Source organism: Oryza sativa, chromosome 3, assembly GCF_034140825.1.
Source record: "Oryza sativa Japonica Group chromosome 3, ASM3414082v1".
In the NCBI taxonomy this organism is placed as follows: domain Eukaryota; kingdom Viridiplantae; phylum Streptophyta; class Magnoliopsida; order Poales; family Poaceae; genus Oryza; species Oryza sativa.
Genome location: NC_089037.1, coordinates 28349213 through 28367500, shown reverse-complemented (window position 1 = coordinate 28367500; position 18288 = coordinate 28349213). Strand labels below are relative to the sequence as shown.

Sequence of the window (18288 nt, the reverse complement as noted above, 5' to 3'; positions counted from 1 at the left end):
ATCCTTACTGGCGTATCACAACAATGACAGAACGTAATTCTTCTGACTGCCCAAATGTGCCAATTATTCCACTTCCTTGTCGTGTAAGACCTTCAGTGGGCTGAACTGGTTCATTAGATTTCCAAGGAAGGCTTGGAGGGATGGTTGAAGAAAGATGAGGTGCCTTTGCATCTAGAAATATCTTTCGTAAGATGCATGCAGCATCGTCATAATACCTGAATGATAGAAAAACTTACGCAAATCTTTCAGAACTAATTAAGGTCCATAGACAGTCTGTAAGAAAAGAACACTAGGATTAAATAAATTACTTGTACGAGTTCTTCACAAAGCTCCATCCATTAACGTCACAAACATATGATCTTCCATCACACCTTAAGAGATCAAAACCACAAACCTATGGAAACAAGTCATATCAGAACATAATAGGAATATTAGGAAATACTATGATAAACGCAAGGCGGTTATCATGAAAAGAAGATGAGAAGCAAGCAAACACGATAGATGCAAAGTATCTAAAGCATAACTATAGAGATAGTAAAACATACTACTTCCCCCAAAAATTGGACAACATGCAACACCTTATCTATTCAGCAGAGTTGCAAATTGAAACGTAACTAGATTATATAAGTCTGCTGCAGTATCAGTTGAAGAATTCACTCTCAAGCAAAACAAAACAAAAATAAAAGGCACAATTAATCTAGGCGTTCATTTCATAGGATATTCAAAATAAACTTAAGATATAACAAAGTAAGCTAGCTTACCATCTGCCTAAAAGCACTGCACACGTCTCTTGACATTTGTTTCTCTGTAGGGGTCAAAAGCACAGGATACCGTACCTTCAAGTAATAAAATAAAAGGTAAGAAAGATGACAGGTAGGAAACAGGAATATCAAGAAATGAAGAGGATGACACATTGTTCATGGAGTAGATGAAAAGCTCCGTGTCAAGAAACTTAATTTAGAGTCATAATTCAAACATTACTAAACAACATCCATTAAATAGCCAATAGATTTTTAAACTACTGTGTGTATCAATTAACAAACTCCATGATCTTAAAAATAATAAGGTTTTATTAATTATCATTAGCCATAGGTTGATTGCTCCATGCCTGTCCACATTGGTCTGACTATAGGGTAGCCAATTACAGCCTGGTGCAATACAGCAAGTTCTCACCCCAAAAAATAGTCCGACTATTTCTTCTATGCACTGATGAGTAATATACAATAAAAATGCTAGTTCACGATATATTGATACCAGAGTTTTTACCATACTCCACGGTATAATCATTTAACAAATTGCCAAACCACCAAAAATCAATCCATTGTCTTGTTCTTGGCTACATTATGTAAAATTGTTTGCACAAAGCATGCCCAGTTTAAGTTGACTTCAATATCGAATAAAACCTTAAAGCTGGTAATAACAATCAGAAGTCCATTGTGGAAAACGGTATCAATTTGACCTAACAGATGTGGACATCTCAGCAAAGAGACCTGCTTGACTGTGAATTTGCTTGGAAACACATGAAATATGTGCAGGTTTCATACCAGTGATGATAACACAAATTTTAGGTGGATTTTTTCTATTTTCATGTAGCAAATACCATGGCACAACATGAACTTTGAACAACACAAATCAATGCATATTCAAATGAATTTAACAAAAAACATGTGTAATCGCTCACTTCTTTCCCATCAGGGTTCCTCATAACAACACCATCAACAACTGGTGATTTACGTGCCTCAGCATGTGCATATCCTGGGCCAACTGTGTAAACCTGAAAATAGTTTTGTGATAATTTAGACGGAAGCCAGAAAAGTGAAATTTTTGGAACATATGTTCCCTGCATGATTTACTCAATGCAAAAGCTCTCCAAACCGTTGAATGAACCATGTCAAAATAGACAAAGAATCCAATAAAAGGAGCTGAGCACACTGAGGCTCGACTTTCTTTTATTGGAAAAAATAGGCCAAATGATTTTTCTTTTGTGAAATGTGAACATGGATAGTTTCCACATTTGGTGAGACCGTGAGAAGCTTCTCATCCATAAATAAATTGTATATGGCTGACTGCAAGGATATAGGTCCATTCAATTTCAGGTTTTCCAAAACAAAGCTGAACATAGGAAAGAAATAGATTCATGAATCCTTTTAAGAGAACAGCCAGAACCATTAAAGTGAAACTAATATGCTATTTTTCAGTGTACAGCAGTTGAAACAGAACACTTGCCCAACTAAAAGAACAGAACACTTGCAAAAGTTTTCTTACTTTAACATCCGTCCCACCAGTAGGCATGAACTCCTCGTAAATGTAAGATCCTTCACGCCTCACTCTCCTGACATCAGGATGAAATTCACTAGATCGGTTACCAACCTACATTTAATCAGAAATATAACAAAAAGTTTATTTTTGTATCCAGATACAAGAAAAATACATAAGAATACATGAAGAACAGAAAATGTTGTTTGGTTTCCTCTGTTTAGAAACCACCTGACATGTTGACAAACAAAATATAAAGGAGCTAACAATTGAATTCTGCAAAGGGAAATGCAAGGGATCAAGCATTCAAGCCATGTGATAGCATAGCAATTATAATTAGGTAAACATTGGCCCCTTTTTCCTTAAATTGCAGAAAATAAAAGGCATGGATCCTCAACTCAAAATAACTCCAGAGATATGTTTTCATGTATCTTTGTTTTCCAGAAGCCAAAGAATCAAAGCAATTGGCAGGTTTAAGGACTCAAGGGGGAAAGGTAATTACAGTCACCCGGTAAAAGAGTGGTAAGTATGATGCATGAAACTTAAACTGTTGTGGCGTGCTACATTCAAAATTACCTTTCGGAACAGTTCCTTCATTCCACCACCAGCAGAATTAGGATAATATATCATTATTCTATGGTCATCCCCTGAAAAGGATTAAGGAATCAGTTATCGTATAATTGATCATTGTGAGTGAAACATAGACTAACAAGCCATACTACTATAAAAAGGGAGGCTAAAATGATAGTATTTCGTTCACTGTTGTACCCTCAGCACAAAAAAAAATATAGTGTATGCTTTCATGCATACAGCAAAATCAACCACAGCAGTGCCAATGAGGCAATGGAAACAACAATTCAAAGAGACGAATCACAGTACAGCAGAAATAAGTTAATTAGATAAATACTGGCAATTACCATTGACAGGTTTCTCCACGAAGGGCTTCATAAATCGCTTTCCATGAACCTCAACAAAATCTTCTTGCTCAATAAAGTAGTCTAACTCTTGGTACGGATATTCTCTATTGACAAGAGCATAATTGGGTACAGGAATTCCATACTTCTCCAGATGCTTAATCATGAAAATGATTGCATTTAGCAAAATTTAGTAATTATTCCAAAGAATAACTTGGAAGAGTAAATGAGAAATCATGAAAAACACATCCCATAATTACTAGAAAATTATTGCAACTTGAGGAAGAGCGACTTGGTGTCTGATAAACAAGATGTGGAAGATACATACAAATAAAATATTTAGAATGCTAGCCAATTCGGTCAGTGGCAATCAAAAGTACACCCAAGCTGAAATAACCTTAGATTTTTTAAAAAAAAATGTCATCTGTTAAACTTCGTGCTTCAGTACTCCTGTAAACATATGTGCTGCCAGTACAATATAGAAGAAACTAGGTGCGTTGGTGGTCGTCTGCCACTCCACCACCATTTCTTGAGTTGGTGGGATCTCTTGATTAGTAGATCATTTGTGAATGACTGAAAATTATGTCTGATGTTTGGTTGAAAATTTTATGTGTTTTCTTCCAGAGTTATATAGAACTCCTCAATTATAAAATATATGGAATATTTACTTGAAGTCCGTTGCAACACATGGGTATTCAACTAGTAACTGCATAAATGAATATCTTCTATACTACCTGTAGATGAATCTTCCAAGAATGTCAACTGGCTCACTAACATTTTATTTTATCTTCCAAAAATGTCAAGTGATTCACTGACACCTTGGTAAACACCCCACGCAGAGCAACAACAGAATTTTTTTTTATCTAGCAGGGGAAACCCCATAACACAATTTATTGAAACTATAAATATGACAGGAGTGCCTATCGGAGCTCTGGAAAATCCACTTTTAAGTAAAGACACTTTGAGAGCAGTAATGCTAAACTGAAACTCTTAATAGGTCAATGCTAGTATGCTGTTCCAACATAGATAACAAGATCACTTCTCACAGAGGTTAAAGATAAAACATATATATTTATTCTAGGAGTGTACGTAATCAGAGAATAAAGATCATGTGTTTTACTGAGCGCAAGAGAAGACACTATGAATGCCATGGAAATACCTCATATACTTTTCTGCGGTCGTGAAGTAGGTGTTGTGGCTCCAATTCATTCACTAAAAAAGGCCTGACATTTATAGAGGATAAGACTGCTGTTACAAAATGCAAGACAACTGGGAGATATGGGCAAACTAAAATCACCAAATGTAACAGAAAAGGTAACCTCTATTCACTTCAAGGAAAAAAAAAATCACCCTCAATAAGGTGAGCTGGTGAGGGTGTGAGGCGGTTCTTACTTTAACATTTTATTTAAAGTAATTAACAGCAAAGAAATTCCAGTGGTTGTAAGAAACAGTAAAAGTTTTCCACTTTCTCAATGCTCTCTTGATCAACTCATGTCCAGTGAGATATCTGGTATACTACACAGATCAATAGCAATGTTCCAATATCTAGATGCATATAAGAAGCTTGTTGATAAGAGTTGGTGATGGAAGATGGTGATGATGTGCAGTGTGCTCCACACTACACTGATTTTCTGTGGATGGGTCTTTGCAGGCAAGGGTGAACCTTTCTAGGGTTGTAGAAAATAATTGCATCGTGTACACATGTGTATATATGGATGAATAGTCCATATGGTTGTATTTAGTTTACATTTAAATATAACTATTTGGGCATTTTTTGAATGAGAATGCATGACATTTATATGAAAACCAGTGCAACGTATGGTACTACACTAGCAAAAGCTTAAAATAAGACGTAAGATAATATTGAAGAGGAACAAACAGAACTTCAAAAATAAAAGGAACACTTCCTTGACGCCGGCCTAGTTGTCTAAATGTTGTATAAGAATCATCATGTACATTCCAAGAAAAATGATACGACAAATTATAATAAAAATTTTGAGAAGTGCTCTATAAATCATTTTAGAAACAGGGATGTATTTGCTAAATCATAATAGAATTTATGCCAACATAACAATGTAGAAGGAAACAGTTCATACCTTCGTAAAGCAGCATAAGCCTCAGCTTTTTTAAGAGGGAAACCAGATGAATAGAAGGCAATCAAGCAATCGCATTTTGGCCAACTGGACATAAAATGCAGATAAGTGAGACATTACTCGTAAACTTACAGCCAAGCATGCACTACATTTATGCCATAAAAAAATACTACAGAAGTAGTGTGGATAAACCTATACTTGAAAAGAACAATGATTAAGTTATCAATAACCTGAGTTGTCATTACATACATCTCAATAGGATCCTCGAGAATAACTTTATCCCCAAATATTATAATCTGCAAGACAAATAAATAATGCTGAATGACAATTGATCTGAAACATTTCAACTTTCTGCACATAACTTAAACATCAATTAATAAAATGAAGTTCAGATAGAGTAATTAATAATGAGATTAAGTATGCCTGAGATAAAAAATAGAGAAATTTGAAGCGTAAAATAATAAGTACAGTCCAGGTTTATCAACAGGTTTGATAAAATATATGAAGTATGGAACATAAAACAAAAGAAGCAACATGATGAATTAATGGAAGCAAGGAGTAATTAGTGACATGTGATGTAGCTCGAACTACGGTAATGCATAAAGAATGACGAAGTGGTCAGTGGTCCCGAGTAGAATGCAAAGAACAACATGCAAATGGATTAATATATGCATGCCGTGGACCAAATCCGATGCCTTATCGTCTGCAGAAAGTTAAGATTTCCATTGCATTTCACACCATTGTTTAATTGATAGGGAATCCCGGTTCATATTAAAGCACCGCTCAATAGCTTATATACTTAAAAGGAGTCAACATTGGTGCATAAAAAATGGGGGATATGGAGTACTCAAGTGCTAACATTCAAATATTTAATTGACAATAGTGGCTAAATTATCGGTAAAGCAAAGTAGGCGAACTTAAGTCCACCCAAAAAGAATATTGCAAAGAAACTGAGAGATCACTCGTGTCCAGTACAGATTAAGGGACCTAGTTGCTATAAGACAAAACATTTGGGGACAAACCGCAAAAGCAACCACATGATGGGGACCTCAAGTACTGGTATCCACAAAGAAAAGATGCAGAATAAATTGGTATCCACAAAGATTCACGGATGTCTCGCCATAAAATATTTCGAAAAAGCAATTTTTTTTACCAAAAAGAAGAAAATTTATCGTATGCAATTCCATCCACCCATCCACTGATCCACATGACAAGCTTCAATCGCACACCCGTTTCCACTTTTGCAAATTGATCGAACAAAGAAAGAGAAACGGCTTGGAAAAAAAAATCTCGCGTACCTCGAATTCTCCAAATGCACGGAGCCTCTCAAGAATCTGCTCCATAGGAGAGCAGAACACCTGCAGAGAAAAACAAAAAAAAAATCAAGAGATTGATTAGACCATATCATAATCATAGTCAAGAACCAGCGGCGCGACTAGAAACCTCATTCCTCAAGAACCGGCCAAATCAATCAATAGGCAGCCGCAGTAACGGCAACAAGGCGAATCAAATCAAGAACCAGAAACGCACGGCAACAGCACGAATCGATCAAGGAACCAGAGACGTCCAAAAGAAAGAACAGATAAGTGATTAGTGAACACAGGAGAGATCGAAAAGGAAAAAAAACGAAAGGAAAACCAAATCAAACAGCCATATCCATGCGTTCGCGGATCACGTGAACCACCCAAAAAAAAAGAAGAGAAGAAGAAGAAAAAGAAAAGAAAACGAGAGTCCTAGAACCAAAGGGCGGCAAGATCCCCCCGACCTTCTTCTCCATGACGCAGACGCCAATGGTGATCGAGTCGGCGCGGCCATTCCCCTCCACCACCATTACGTCCCCCTCCCCGCTCCCGATCCGCGTCCACGGAGCGTGCGCGCGAATCTGGAAAGATTCCCACGCGGACGCGGGGGGCCTGACTCGAGAGGCCAAGATTTGATCTCCTCCTCGGGTGGAAACTTTGGAAGAGACCGGAGACGCTCTCCACCTCTCCGTGTTCCACACAGCTTTCTCCTCTCCGCCGCCGCCGCCGCCGCCGGGTTGGTAGCCGCGGGCTCCCGCTCGCAGTCGCAGGAAGGAGGAAGGAGGAGAAGGCCGAGGCTGGCTCTTATCGGTTGCACAGTGGAGGGTGGAGGCGGTGCTGTGGGGGATTGCCTTGGTTTTAATGCTGTGGCCACCCCCGTTAGGTTAATGAATCCCGTTTGCTTTCAAAAGGACGTGACTATTCAGAGACCGCAATCTATACTGTCTTAACTGAGACTCATCTTGCCTACTAGGACACTAAATAATACATGTATTTTTTCTTCTTCTTACAGATTTTTCTTTTAAATTATTTATCTGATTTATAATCCGATTACACTATTATGTTCGTTGCAATTAAATCTTTATAACAAGATATTACATGACTATATTTTAATAAAAGAAATATCTATGTTATAAATTACTTTTATTATAGGAAAAAGTACGAATTACCCACATGAACTATCGCGGTCGTCCGAATTACCCCCTGAACCACAAAACCGGACATTCTTCACCCTCAGTTATATAAACCGGACGAATTACCCCTCCTTACCCAATCCACGGTAGTTTTGGTCTACGTGGCGTACACATGGCAGTTCAGTCAGCATTATATATATGTATATATATATATATATATATATATATATATATATATATATATATATATATATAATTGTAGGACCCACCTGTCATACACTCTTCCTCTCTCTCTCACTCTTCCCCTCTCTCTCTCACGGTCATCTGCAGGCTGGGGCGGCAGCCTCGGCACGGAGCTACGGCGGCGTCGGACGGTGACACGGAGGCGGCGACTGAGGGAGGCGGCCTCCGCGCGGAGCTGCGACGGCGGTGGTGACGCGGAGGCGGAGGCGGCGGCCTCGGCGCGGAGCTGCGCGTTGGCGAGGCGGACGAGGCCCGCGCGGCCGCGGGCGGCGTGCCGTCCTCAGCCTCAGCGCGGAGCTACGCGTTGGCGAGCTCGCAGTTGCAGCGCTTCCAGCCGCCGCCCTCTCTCTCCTCCCTTTGGCGCGCCCTCTCTCTCCTCCCTCCCCTTGCTGCAGTTGTAGGGGTTGGCCGGGAACCGGGGAGCCTTGAAGAGGTCCTCGTCTTTCTCTGCTTGTGTTGCAAAGAACAAAGGCAACGAAATGCAAAGCATATATCTCCATGACTCACCTCCATAACACGGTGACAGAAAAGAATCAGATCGCGAGGAGACGAAGAAGACGATTGATGACCAACTATTTCAGGAGACAGGAGAGAGAGGGCGCGCCAAAGGGAGGAGAGAGAGAGGGAGGGAGGAGAGAGAGGGTGGCGGGGGCGGCGGCTGAGGGCGGCTGAGGACGGCAGGAAGCGCTGCAACCGCGAGCTCGCCAACGCGCAGCTCCGCGCCGAGGCCGATGCCCCCGCCGCCGCAGCTCCGCGCTGAGGCTACCGCCCTCAGCCGCCGCCTCTGCGTCACCGTCCAACGCCGCAGCAGCTCCGCACCGAGGCCGCCGCCCCCGCCTGCCGATGACCGAGAGAGAGAGAAGGGAAGAGTGAGAGAGAGAGAGGAAGGCTCTATGACAGGTGGGTCCCAATATTATATATATATATATATATATATATATATATATATATATATATATATATATATATATATATATATATAATACTGACTGGACTGCCACGCGTACGCCATGTAGACCAAAACTACTACGGATTGGGTCGAGGGGGGTAATTCGTCCGGTTTGTATAGTTGGGGGTGAAGAATGTCGGTTTTATGGTTCAGGGGGTAATTCGGACGACCGTGATAGTTTAGGGGGGTAATTCGTACTTTTTCCTTTATTATATATCTAAGTTACTTTTATCATATATATAAATTACTTTTTCGAGTTGATTAAATTACTTATTATACATTCATAATATTTTTGAGTTGTTTATTTTATTATCATTTTTAGTCAATTCCATTATTTGTGTTGATTAAATTTAATTTCTAGATATACTCACGCTTTTACCTCCATAACGGATCTACTTTTAATGTCATGACAAAGTTACTTCCTTTTTGTTTTAAGTTACTTCTATAATATATGTAAATTAATTTTAAGCTTTACTGAAATTACTTTTATATGTTTAAGAAGTAGTTTAGTGAAATCTAAAAGTAATTTAGATATACTATAAAAGTAATTTGTAATTTTTCATCAAAATATAATCATATGAGATCTTGTTAGAAAGATTTAATTCTTACGAACATAACCGTGTAATCGGATGAGTAGTTTAAGAGAAAATTTTATTTGAAACATAGGTGATAGGAATATATTTTCTATTTACTTGATGAGAACTAGTACTACAGTTAAAGTATCTAGATAGAGACTCGTTAGCACTAAAACGAGAGGCCTACACGTGAACAGTTACAGACGAATGTCGTGCATGAATACACGTCATGCTAGAGTATTAGAAACGCAAACGTTTCCCATGCATGCACGTAAATTGGTTGGAGTTCACGTCACAACTAAAAGTTATACTATAACGGAGACATGCAACGGTCTAATTCTACCGCCATTAGTTATTATAGCACGATAGGGCTAACATAAATGCGATTGTTGTCATGTATGTACGTGGAAGATGAGAAGGGCTAATCACCTGTCGACGAATTTTTATTTCGCTATTTGTAGCCCGCTAGCTCTAAATTTGTTAAGACAAACTTACTATATAGTTCTCATGGGACAATGTATTTGTTTAATTATATATATTTTTATAGTGGTTTACTGTTATCATTAAAACAATACTATTTTAAAAGGGTGTGCCAACTATGTATTTTCATATGTTTTTTTCAATGGTAATAAAGCTGTGGTACAAGAATATTGTTTGGTTCTGTCCAAATAGCAAGGTTATCCACGTTTGTCTATCATGACGCGTGCTACCAGTACCAACTAATGACTTGCTGCTATATACCGATCGGGTTTATTTGATCGTTCTCGAGTGATTTTAAATTCAAAAATAATAATCAATTATTGGAGCTAATTTAACATAAGGTAGACATAATCATAGCCGATCATATACTTTTTATATTGAACTAGCTGGACACTCCTAGTAGTTGCTTTTTATGGAACTAGCTAGACGCTCCTAATTGATGAATTGCTTTGGACAGGGGATGGAACAAGAAATACTGGAGTTGTTACATTGAAAGTTGCTTAATTGCTTCAAGGCAGGTTTTGAGATGCTTTGATCAGATTAGCGTAATCAACGCTCCTGATTTCATCCTTAGCCAACCAGCAATGCATCATAATCTCCGAAATTTAAAATGAGAAAACGAAATTACATGAGTCATTTTGTAGCTACTACTACAAAGCAGAGGGCTTGGATAATAACCATTGATTCCATTTCATAAGTAAATACTACTTTTGTGTCGTAATAATTCTATTTCTGTGATTTAAATTTGTACTAAAATAATTGTCACAATAGAATACTAATGGTCCTATTAATCACATATCATTCAAATGTCTCCATATTTTACCCTCAACTACCTTTTTACTCTTACCTATACATCATTTAATAAGGGGTATCATATTTTTTTTCTTTTTAAATCTTAATGTGTACTAAATAACTTAGAATCACAATTATTTTATGACAGAGGTAGTATTAGGTAATCTACATACACATCACTAATTTTCTCTTACAAATTTAGAGAGAGAAAAAAAAAGACAACTCAACATGTATCCCACCGCCAACACCACCTCACATACTTGTTTTTTTAAACTGCTATAATGTGGATAGAAGTATTGAAACGGCTAGTTCGTTAACATTTTTTTACTATTTTGGTTTACTCGGATTTAACATACTCGAATATAGGGATAGCAATTTCCCCCACAGGGCCGGGGCCGGGTGAGGTTTTTACCCCGCAGGGAGTCGGGGCCGGGGCCCCGCAATTAGGCGAGTGAGGGGCCGGGGGAGGCATTCCACCCGCGGGGCTCCGGAGGAGGTATATCGGACTTTTAAATATAGCGTCAATCCTAAATATAGCCCATTAGACCCAACCCGACTTGAGAAAAACCCTACCCATAACACAACCCCACCACCCATCACTCATGGCGTACTCTCCCCCTCCTCACCTAGCCGCCACCGCCACGCCACTGCGCCGGCGCGCCCCTCTATCTCGCCCTCTCCCCTCCGGCCATCCTCTTTCCCTCCGCCTCCAGTCGCACGCGGGCCGCAGCCACACGCCCTTCTCCCTCCTGTTTCCAGGCAACGGCGCGCGGGTTGGCGGCACAAGGGCGGCGCATGGGCGGCAAACGAGGAGCGAACAAGCGACGCGCGGGCTGGCGGTGGGCGGAGCGAGGGCGACACGCGGGCAACGCACAGCCACGGCAAGCCCGACGACTGACAAGCAGGCGACGCACGCGAGCCTCTTCCTCCGCCAGTCCTCCCCTGGTGACTGCGGGTCCCCAGTCGGGTTGCGGGGCCCCGTAGGGGCCGGGGCCGAGGGTTGATTTGGCCCCGCAACTCCACTCGGGGCTAGGGCCGGGTGGAGGCCGGGGTCGTTCCAGCCCAACCCGGCCCTGACCCACCCTATTGCCAACCCTACTCAAATGAATTGGTTACTTTTCTTAGTTACTCCTAGTTATTGCTAAAAAAACAGGTGGCTAATTATCGTAATCATCTATCAACGAAGAAGAAAGCAAGTAAAACGCTACAAAATTACACATATTTATATATATTTTTAAGAAAAGTCTAATTAGACATTGACAATAAATAACATTTATTCAGCGTTTGCCTTTTCAATTGAGAAGTTTTTTAGGTCTTGTGTAACTCACGGAGCTGATCGACCATCAGTTCTCGGGGACTCGTAGCAGTTTAACATATATTTACTGGTATGATATATGGTTGGATGGCAACAGGTGGAGCCCAGGTGAATGTGAGATCCGGGATCGTAGCTTTAGTTACATTATCTCCATGTGGGCCCAGAAGGTCTCTTCCATACTCCATCCGTCCTATAATATATTAATCTATTATCAGATATGATATATTCTAATATTATGAATCTGGATAAAGCTTTAGGTTGATTTTTTATAGCACAAAAGGAATAGCATATTGTTGACTTATTTTAGTCTTTGAATTGTAAACTAGAGAGGTAATATTCAGTAGTAATCACTATGGTCTATTCGCTATGATTCGGGGGTTAAGCACTATTTTTTTTCACGAACTCGTAAAAAGATTGTATGTCAATATATTAGAAAAAAGAGTGTTTGTTTACACAATGCAATCAACCATACCGGCTTATGCCAAGGGAAATGAGAAAAGACAAAAAAAAAACAAGGAAAAATGAAGAGACTGCTACGACGGCTGGACACAGCTCCAATCAGCGGGGAGGGGGCAGAGCCACACTACCCTCTAAAAAAACCCGAAAGAAGCAACGCCAGCTAACGATCATAGATGGCCCTCAGTGAGGATGGACTCTAGAACCACTGAGACCGAAGAGAGAGTAAAGTCGAAAACCCTAAAGTTTCGTTCCTTCTACAGTTGCCAAGAAACCAGGAGGGCCAGAGAGTCGAAGCCGGCACAGAGATGATCAGGTAAGCATGTCCTAAAAGATGGCCACCAATTCTGGAGCCAATTGCCACGAGGAGGAGAGAGGGCAGCCCAATCACAAGGCGACAACAACGGAACCAAGACCTGCCAAGCGAACACGCAGTCAAGGAGGATGTGGTTCACCGTCTCAAGCTCCTGAGCGTAAAAGAGATAGATTGAGTGGCGCTGCTGAAATACAAATCAAAGGAATAACTTGCATTTAGCATCTTCACGTGGGGGGTAAGCACTACCATTGTTGATTTGATCCCTTTCACAATAATCCCACTGTACAAAGGAAATAATTAATACAGGTTCCATCTGTGAATAATAGTATATGCAACCCTTGTTTTTAGGGGGATATATGCCACCCTTAAAAAAAAAAAAGGAAGATGTACTTATGCAGTACTACTAGATTATACTGGTGCAGTACAGTTATTTCCACATGAGATCGTTATAGTTGACTTCTTGTCTATAACCTCAGCTCCGTCATAAAATATGTTTAAATTTATAGTTACAAATTACTATATTTTACAAAACAGGGAGTAGTATATGTTCGTCCCGAATTCCTCATGGAATAGAATATCTTGAAACGAAAGCAAAATAACCTTCACCTACCCTGGCTAAATTGTAAAACCATCGTAATATCATACTCCCTCCGTCCCATAATATAAGGGATTTTGAGTTTTTTTCTTGCATTGATTGACACTCGTCTTATTCAAAAAATTTTGGAATTATTTTTTTGACTTACTTTATTATCCAAAATACTTTAAGCACAACTTTTCGTTTTTTATATTTGCACAAATTTTTTTAATAAGACGAGTGGTCAAACAATACAAACGAAAAATCAAAATATCTTATATTATGGGACGGAGGGAGTAATATATACCAATGCTGCTATTGTATATGTAACTGATGTTTCAAAAAAGATGTTTTTAGTAATGCCTAAACTAGCACGATTAAATTAATGAGCTTGATATTGATATGACTTTTGCTCCTGCAATTTTTTGGTCGCATGCGTAATCTACATGGAAGTCAACAAAAGATCAGGTCAAAAGTCACGCTTTTGTCAAGTAGAAGTAAAACTTTCCAGTAGAGACTTCACAAGTTGACATCAAAGTTTTGTTTAGTACTACTGTTAAAGCGTCAATGAACTAAAACTAACAGCGACCAAACCATTTACCATCTGTCTGTAAAGCCAAACTGGCAAAATTAATCACATCACGCAGTGTGCTGGAGTTTGGTTCCATTCCATAAAAGAAGAAGAGGAAAATTGAAAAGAAAAGAATAATTGCAGGGATCAGTCATCACTGTCCTCGTTTAATTTTGGCTGTGCTGACATATACTGATCTTTATCCTCGATCTGATGGCGATCAGATGGTTAGAGTACTTTCTCAATTATTGGGAGAATTAAATCGATTTTCCTCGCAGAAAATTATATCGGTTTGTAAGAGAAGCCAAAGCGAAAGCGATGACACACACAAAACGATATATATGCACCCGTGGCGATCGGTAGGCATGCAGTTCCATCTCAATCTCTAAGTGCGTTATATATAACGGTTAGCATTAGCTAGTTAGCTGTACTAATTAAAAAGGTATAAGTTACTAGCACATTATTACTTAAGTATTTTTGAAGATGATTACTTAAGTGTTGTCTATTGTAAACTTGAAAAATAAATTTATTAAATATTTTAGATAAACTTATATTTAGTATGAAGCATACTTATTTAACAGTTTGTGCTCGTGATAAACGAGGAATTAGTTTAGCTCAAATCCACTTTAACTAGAACACAACTTAAGACATGTTTCGAAACTTTTTCTCATTTAAATTTTCTCTAAAATTTTTTACTTCCGATATAATCCAGACTCTCATTTAAACTATTTTAAGATTACATATATAGCTATAAGTATAGAGAATAAGTAGAACTCACAAGCTAAAAAAAAGATCATTTTTAAAAAATAAATCTTATGAGCTGGTTGCTTTCTCGTAATCTCACGAGCTCCCAGACATGACACAAGCTCGAACAGCTCGAGCATTCTCGGCGACCGTAGCTACTACTAGTCGGCAGAGAGAAACAGGCGGTTGTAAATAAAACAAGCAAACGACGTCGGAAAAGAACAAGGCTTTGACGACAGCCAAACTGTTGGTTTCTCTGGGCAATGTACAGCAGAAAACGCCAAGAAAGCTACGACTACTGCTAGCGTGGAGTCAGGTAGAGCAAGCAGCCAGAGAAACTGACGTGCCGCCGCCGCGTGTTCGTTCTCATCGCGACGCGCATCCGCCGCTTGGTCCGTAGCTGCGATCAGGATTCCCAAACCGTTTAAAATAAGATGATCGTCATCTCATAATTTAACGGCCACCACGATAATTACGTAGTTACGGTATAAATCGTACAATTACCATGAGATATATCGTGGTTTAAAAATTAAAAATGTTACCGTACATGGATAACCGTGTGATAACTAACCGGTTTTTTAAAACTTGCCTGGGATATCTCAGCCCACAACATTTACCGTGAGATATGTCGTGGTTTGAAAATTTAAAATGTTACTGTTCGTTGATAACCGCGAGATAAATAACCGGTTTATTAAAACCTGCCTGCGATATCCCAGCCGGCGACATGCATGTGCTCGCGCCAATACAGCAATTTATCTACGCCCTCTTGCCCAACCTCGCAAAAGGAAAAGAAAAAAACAACTACTGTAGTAATCTCAGTTCAGATTCGTCGTCAGTTGTTACTAATAATCAGTTAATTAACTAATCCCGAAAAGAGTGTCAGCTACTCTTTTGAGATATTGCAACTGGCCAACTACATCTCGCTAAAACTTGGGTTGGTTTTATATATGCAGGATTAGGACAAATGCGAATAAATGAAGCAAAATCAATTAGCGATAAGCACTGCACGTTAATTATTGGATGAATAGCCAATACGTCCCTAAAATTTCGCTTTGGCTCAATTTAGTTCTTAATGTTTCAAATCGTCTAAACAAGTCCTCCAAATTAATCATTTGGGTTAATATAATACTTGAACCCACAAAAAATACCACGTGAGCATGCCAAGTCATCCTCGCATACAGCGGTATGAATGAAATTACCATTCTACCCTTATATACCATATAGAAAAAAAAGAAAAGACAAATAAAAAAACAGGCCAGCCCATGTCAGCATTGTTGCGAATGGGTGGCTGACAAAGAAATTTACGTGATCAGTGCTTGGCTGCAGCAATCGTAAGTGACAATTCTAAAACAATCATACATGCGTGAACCATTTATCTTCTTCTTTTCTTTCTTTTCTATATGGTATATAAGGGTATAATGGTCATTTCATTCATAGCACTGCATGCGAAGATGACTTGGTATACTCACGTGACACTTTTTTTTTCAAGGACTATATTAATCTAAATGATTAATTTAGATGACTTGTTTGGACAATTTAAAACCTCAAGGACTAAAATAAACTCGAAGCGATACTTCAGGATAATTCGGATCCTCTGCATTAGAGGTACTAATGCAGAGGATGAACAGTACCACGCATTAGAATAACTGTGGACCGTCGGATCAAGAGTGAAAGGACCAGATTGTGTGCTACAGTAAATTCGGAACAGTACCAAATAGTGTACTACAGTGTTTTGAATCCTGTAGCTACAGTAAAATAGACACTGTTCATGGCATTAGCTGCTGTTCCCCTCACATGAACAGTGCTCTTCTGCATTACGGCAGACGATCCGGATCCACTTCAGGACTGTATTAACTATTTGCCCTTAATTATTAACCATTCCCATTCCCCGAATAAGGCGCCAATCGCCATGTGTTTGTGCAGCAGTGGGCCTCGTGATAATTCTCGTATCATCGTTGTCACCTTTACGGAGAGTAATGGACACGTAGAGATCAAAGATGATTCTCCTTGCTTCTTTCTTTCATGTATTTGTCACGTTGTGCCATGAAAGGAACCACCGCTGGATTCCATCTCTGCGTGCATGTGGCTAGCTGGATAATGTGACATTATTAAGAAATTATGAGAATTATTTTTATGAAATTGTTTCACCTGTTTTTTTTTCTACTTATATACATGCAGAGTACAGTGAGTTTTAGTGTGCTTATAATAATATTGTTTTAGTTATAAAAAGTCCATTTCATCATATACGTATATTCCAGGCTATTTAGTTCAAGATCTTCCCGTCATAATAACAAATGAACACAATAGAGATAAATGGCGAACATATGTTGATTATTCATAACTTATGAATCGGACAAAACTTATATATAATATGTGTGTGTACATTACGATTTAAAAACTAATGGTAAAAAATTAACTTTGATGACAAAAAAAATCAAAATCATATTTTATAAAAGTTAAATTTTAGCAGCGTCTTATAAGCTGAGCAAAAGATGCTGAGCCTTAACAAATCGAGAATACAATTGAACGGTCAAAAACAGAGTAGGACCCGGCGAAAAAAAGTAATGCAGCGCTGTGTACCTCAGCAAAGCCTCTAGCGCACAGAATTTATGTTCCTGACGATATTCTTAATTCAGTGTGCCAATTACTCCCTCCGTTTCTAAATATTTAATACCGTTGTCTTTTTAGCATATGTTTGATTCAAAAACTTTCATGAAATATGTAAAGCTATATGTATACATATAATTATATTTAATAATGAATCAAATGATAAGAAAAGAATTAATAATTACTTTTTTTAATAAGATGAACAGTCAAACATATTTAAAAAAATTAAATATTTAGAAACGGATGGAGTATTAATCAAGTCAGGGCCATCGAGGAATGAGATCACGCGCGCCGGAGGTGATCGGTGAACAGGAGGTAGCTTGCCGGCGGCGGGCGTCTCGCCGTCGCCGGAGCTTGCTCTGATCAGTGCCACCCACCTAATCCCGGACTTGTGAATTCCGGCCCATCCACAGGGCATGGCCTGGGAAGCCTCAAGCCGCTCCGTGACGGCCCACCAGGCTCTCGTTGATAGTCTTCGGTGCTTCACCGGCACGGCCAGAGCACGATCGGACCCGGGCTGAAATCAGTCGGGTTGGCACGACCCGACCTACACGGTGGGCCGGGCCATGCCCACCTACTTGCTGCACCATCAGCCCAAGCACGATCCAATAAGACTCGGGTCGTGCCGGACCGACCCGAAGACACGAAAACCCACCGTGCTCCTCCTTAAATAAAGTATATCTTGCCTCCCTAATCTCGTTGGGTCATCTCTTATAGGAAAAAGTACACCGAAGGTCTCTCAACTTGTCATCGAGTTACAAAATCGTCCTCGAACCACAAAACCAGATACAACGTATCCCTCAACTTATAAAAACCAATGCAAAATAGATCCCTCGACGGTTTTGATCCGGTTTGTCCGATGTAGCAGCTGACTCAGCGTGGGACCCACACGGGTCCTGCATGTCAGCCTCTCATTCCCCTCCCTTCTCCACCTCTCTTCCTCTCTGCTCTTCTTTTCTCTCACTGGGC

At 39.6% G+C, this 18288-nt stretch overlaps 1 protein-coding gene across 3 annotated transcripts in view; it reads right to left on the bottom strand.

Annotated features, from left to right (window-relative positions):
* The window catches only part of LOC4333768 (inositol hexakisphosphate and diphosphoinositol-pentakisphosphate kinase VIP2), a 16705-nt gene extending 9314 nt beyond the window's left edge, over window positions 1-7391 (bottom strand). Inside the window, exons 1-12 of one of the 3 annotated variants that reach the window (XM_015776870.3) lie at window positions 7029-7391; window positions 6562-6621; window positions 5494-5559; window positions 5267-5350; window positions 4330-4393; window positions 3174-3327; window positions 2833-2903; window positions 2266-2370; window positions 1682-1774; window positions 762-836; window positions 309-394; window positions 9-215 (exon numbers count right to left, since the gene is read on the bottom strand). In XM_015776870.3, coding sequence (XP_015632356.1) covers window positions 9-215; window positions 309-394; window positions 762-836; window positions 1682-1774; window positions 2266-2370; window positions 2833-2903; window positions 3174-3204 — 668 coding nt within the window. In that variant the 5' untranslated portion in view covers window positions 3205-3327; window positions 4330-4393; window positions 5267-5350; ... (1 more) ...; window positions 6562-6621; window positions 7029-7391. Of the gene's footprint in view, window positions 1-8; window positions 216-308; window positions 395-761; window positions 837-1681; window positions 1775-2265; window positions 2371-2832; window positions 2904-3173; window positions 3328-4329; window positions 4394-5266; window positions 5351-5493; window positions 5560-6561; window positions 6622-7028 lie in introns of those variants that run through there. The other 2 variants (XM_015776869.3, XM_015776871.3) reach the window with 2 other exon arrangements.
* Window positions 7392-18288: the final 10897 nt, after the last annotated feature.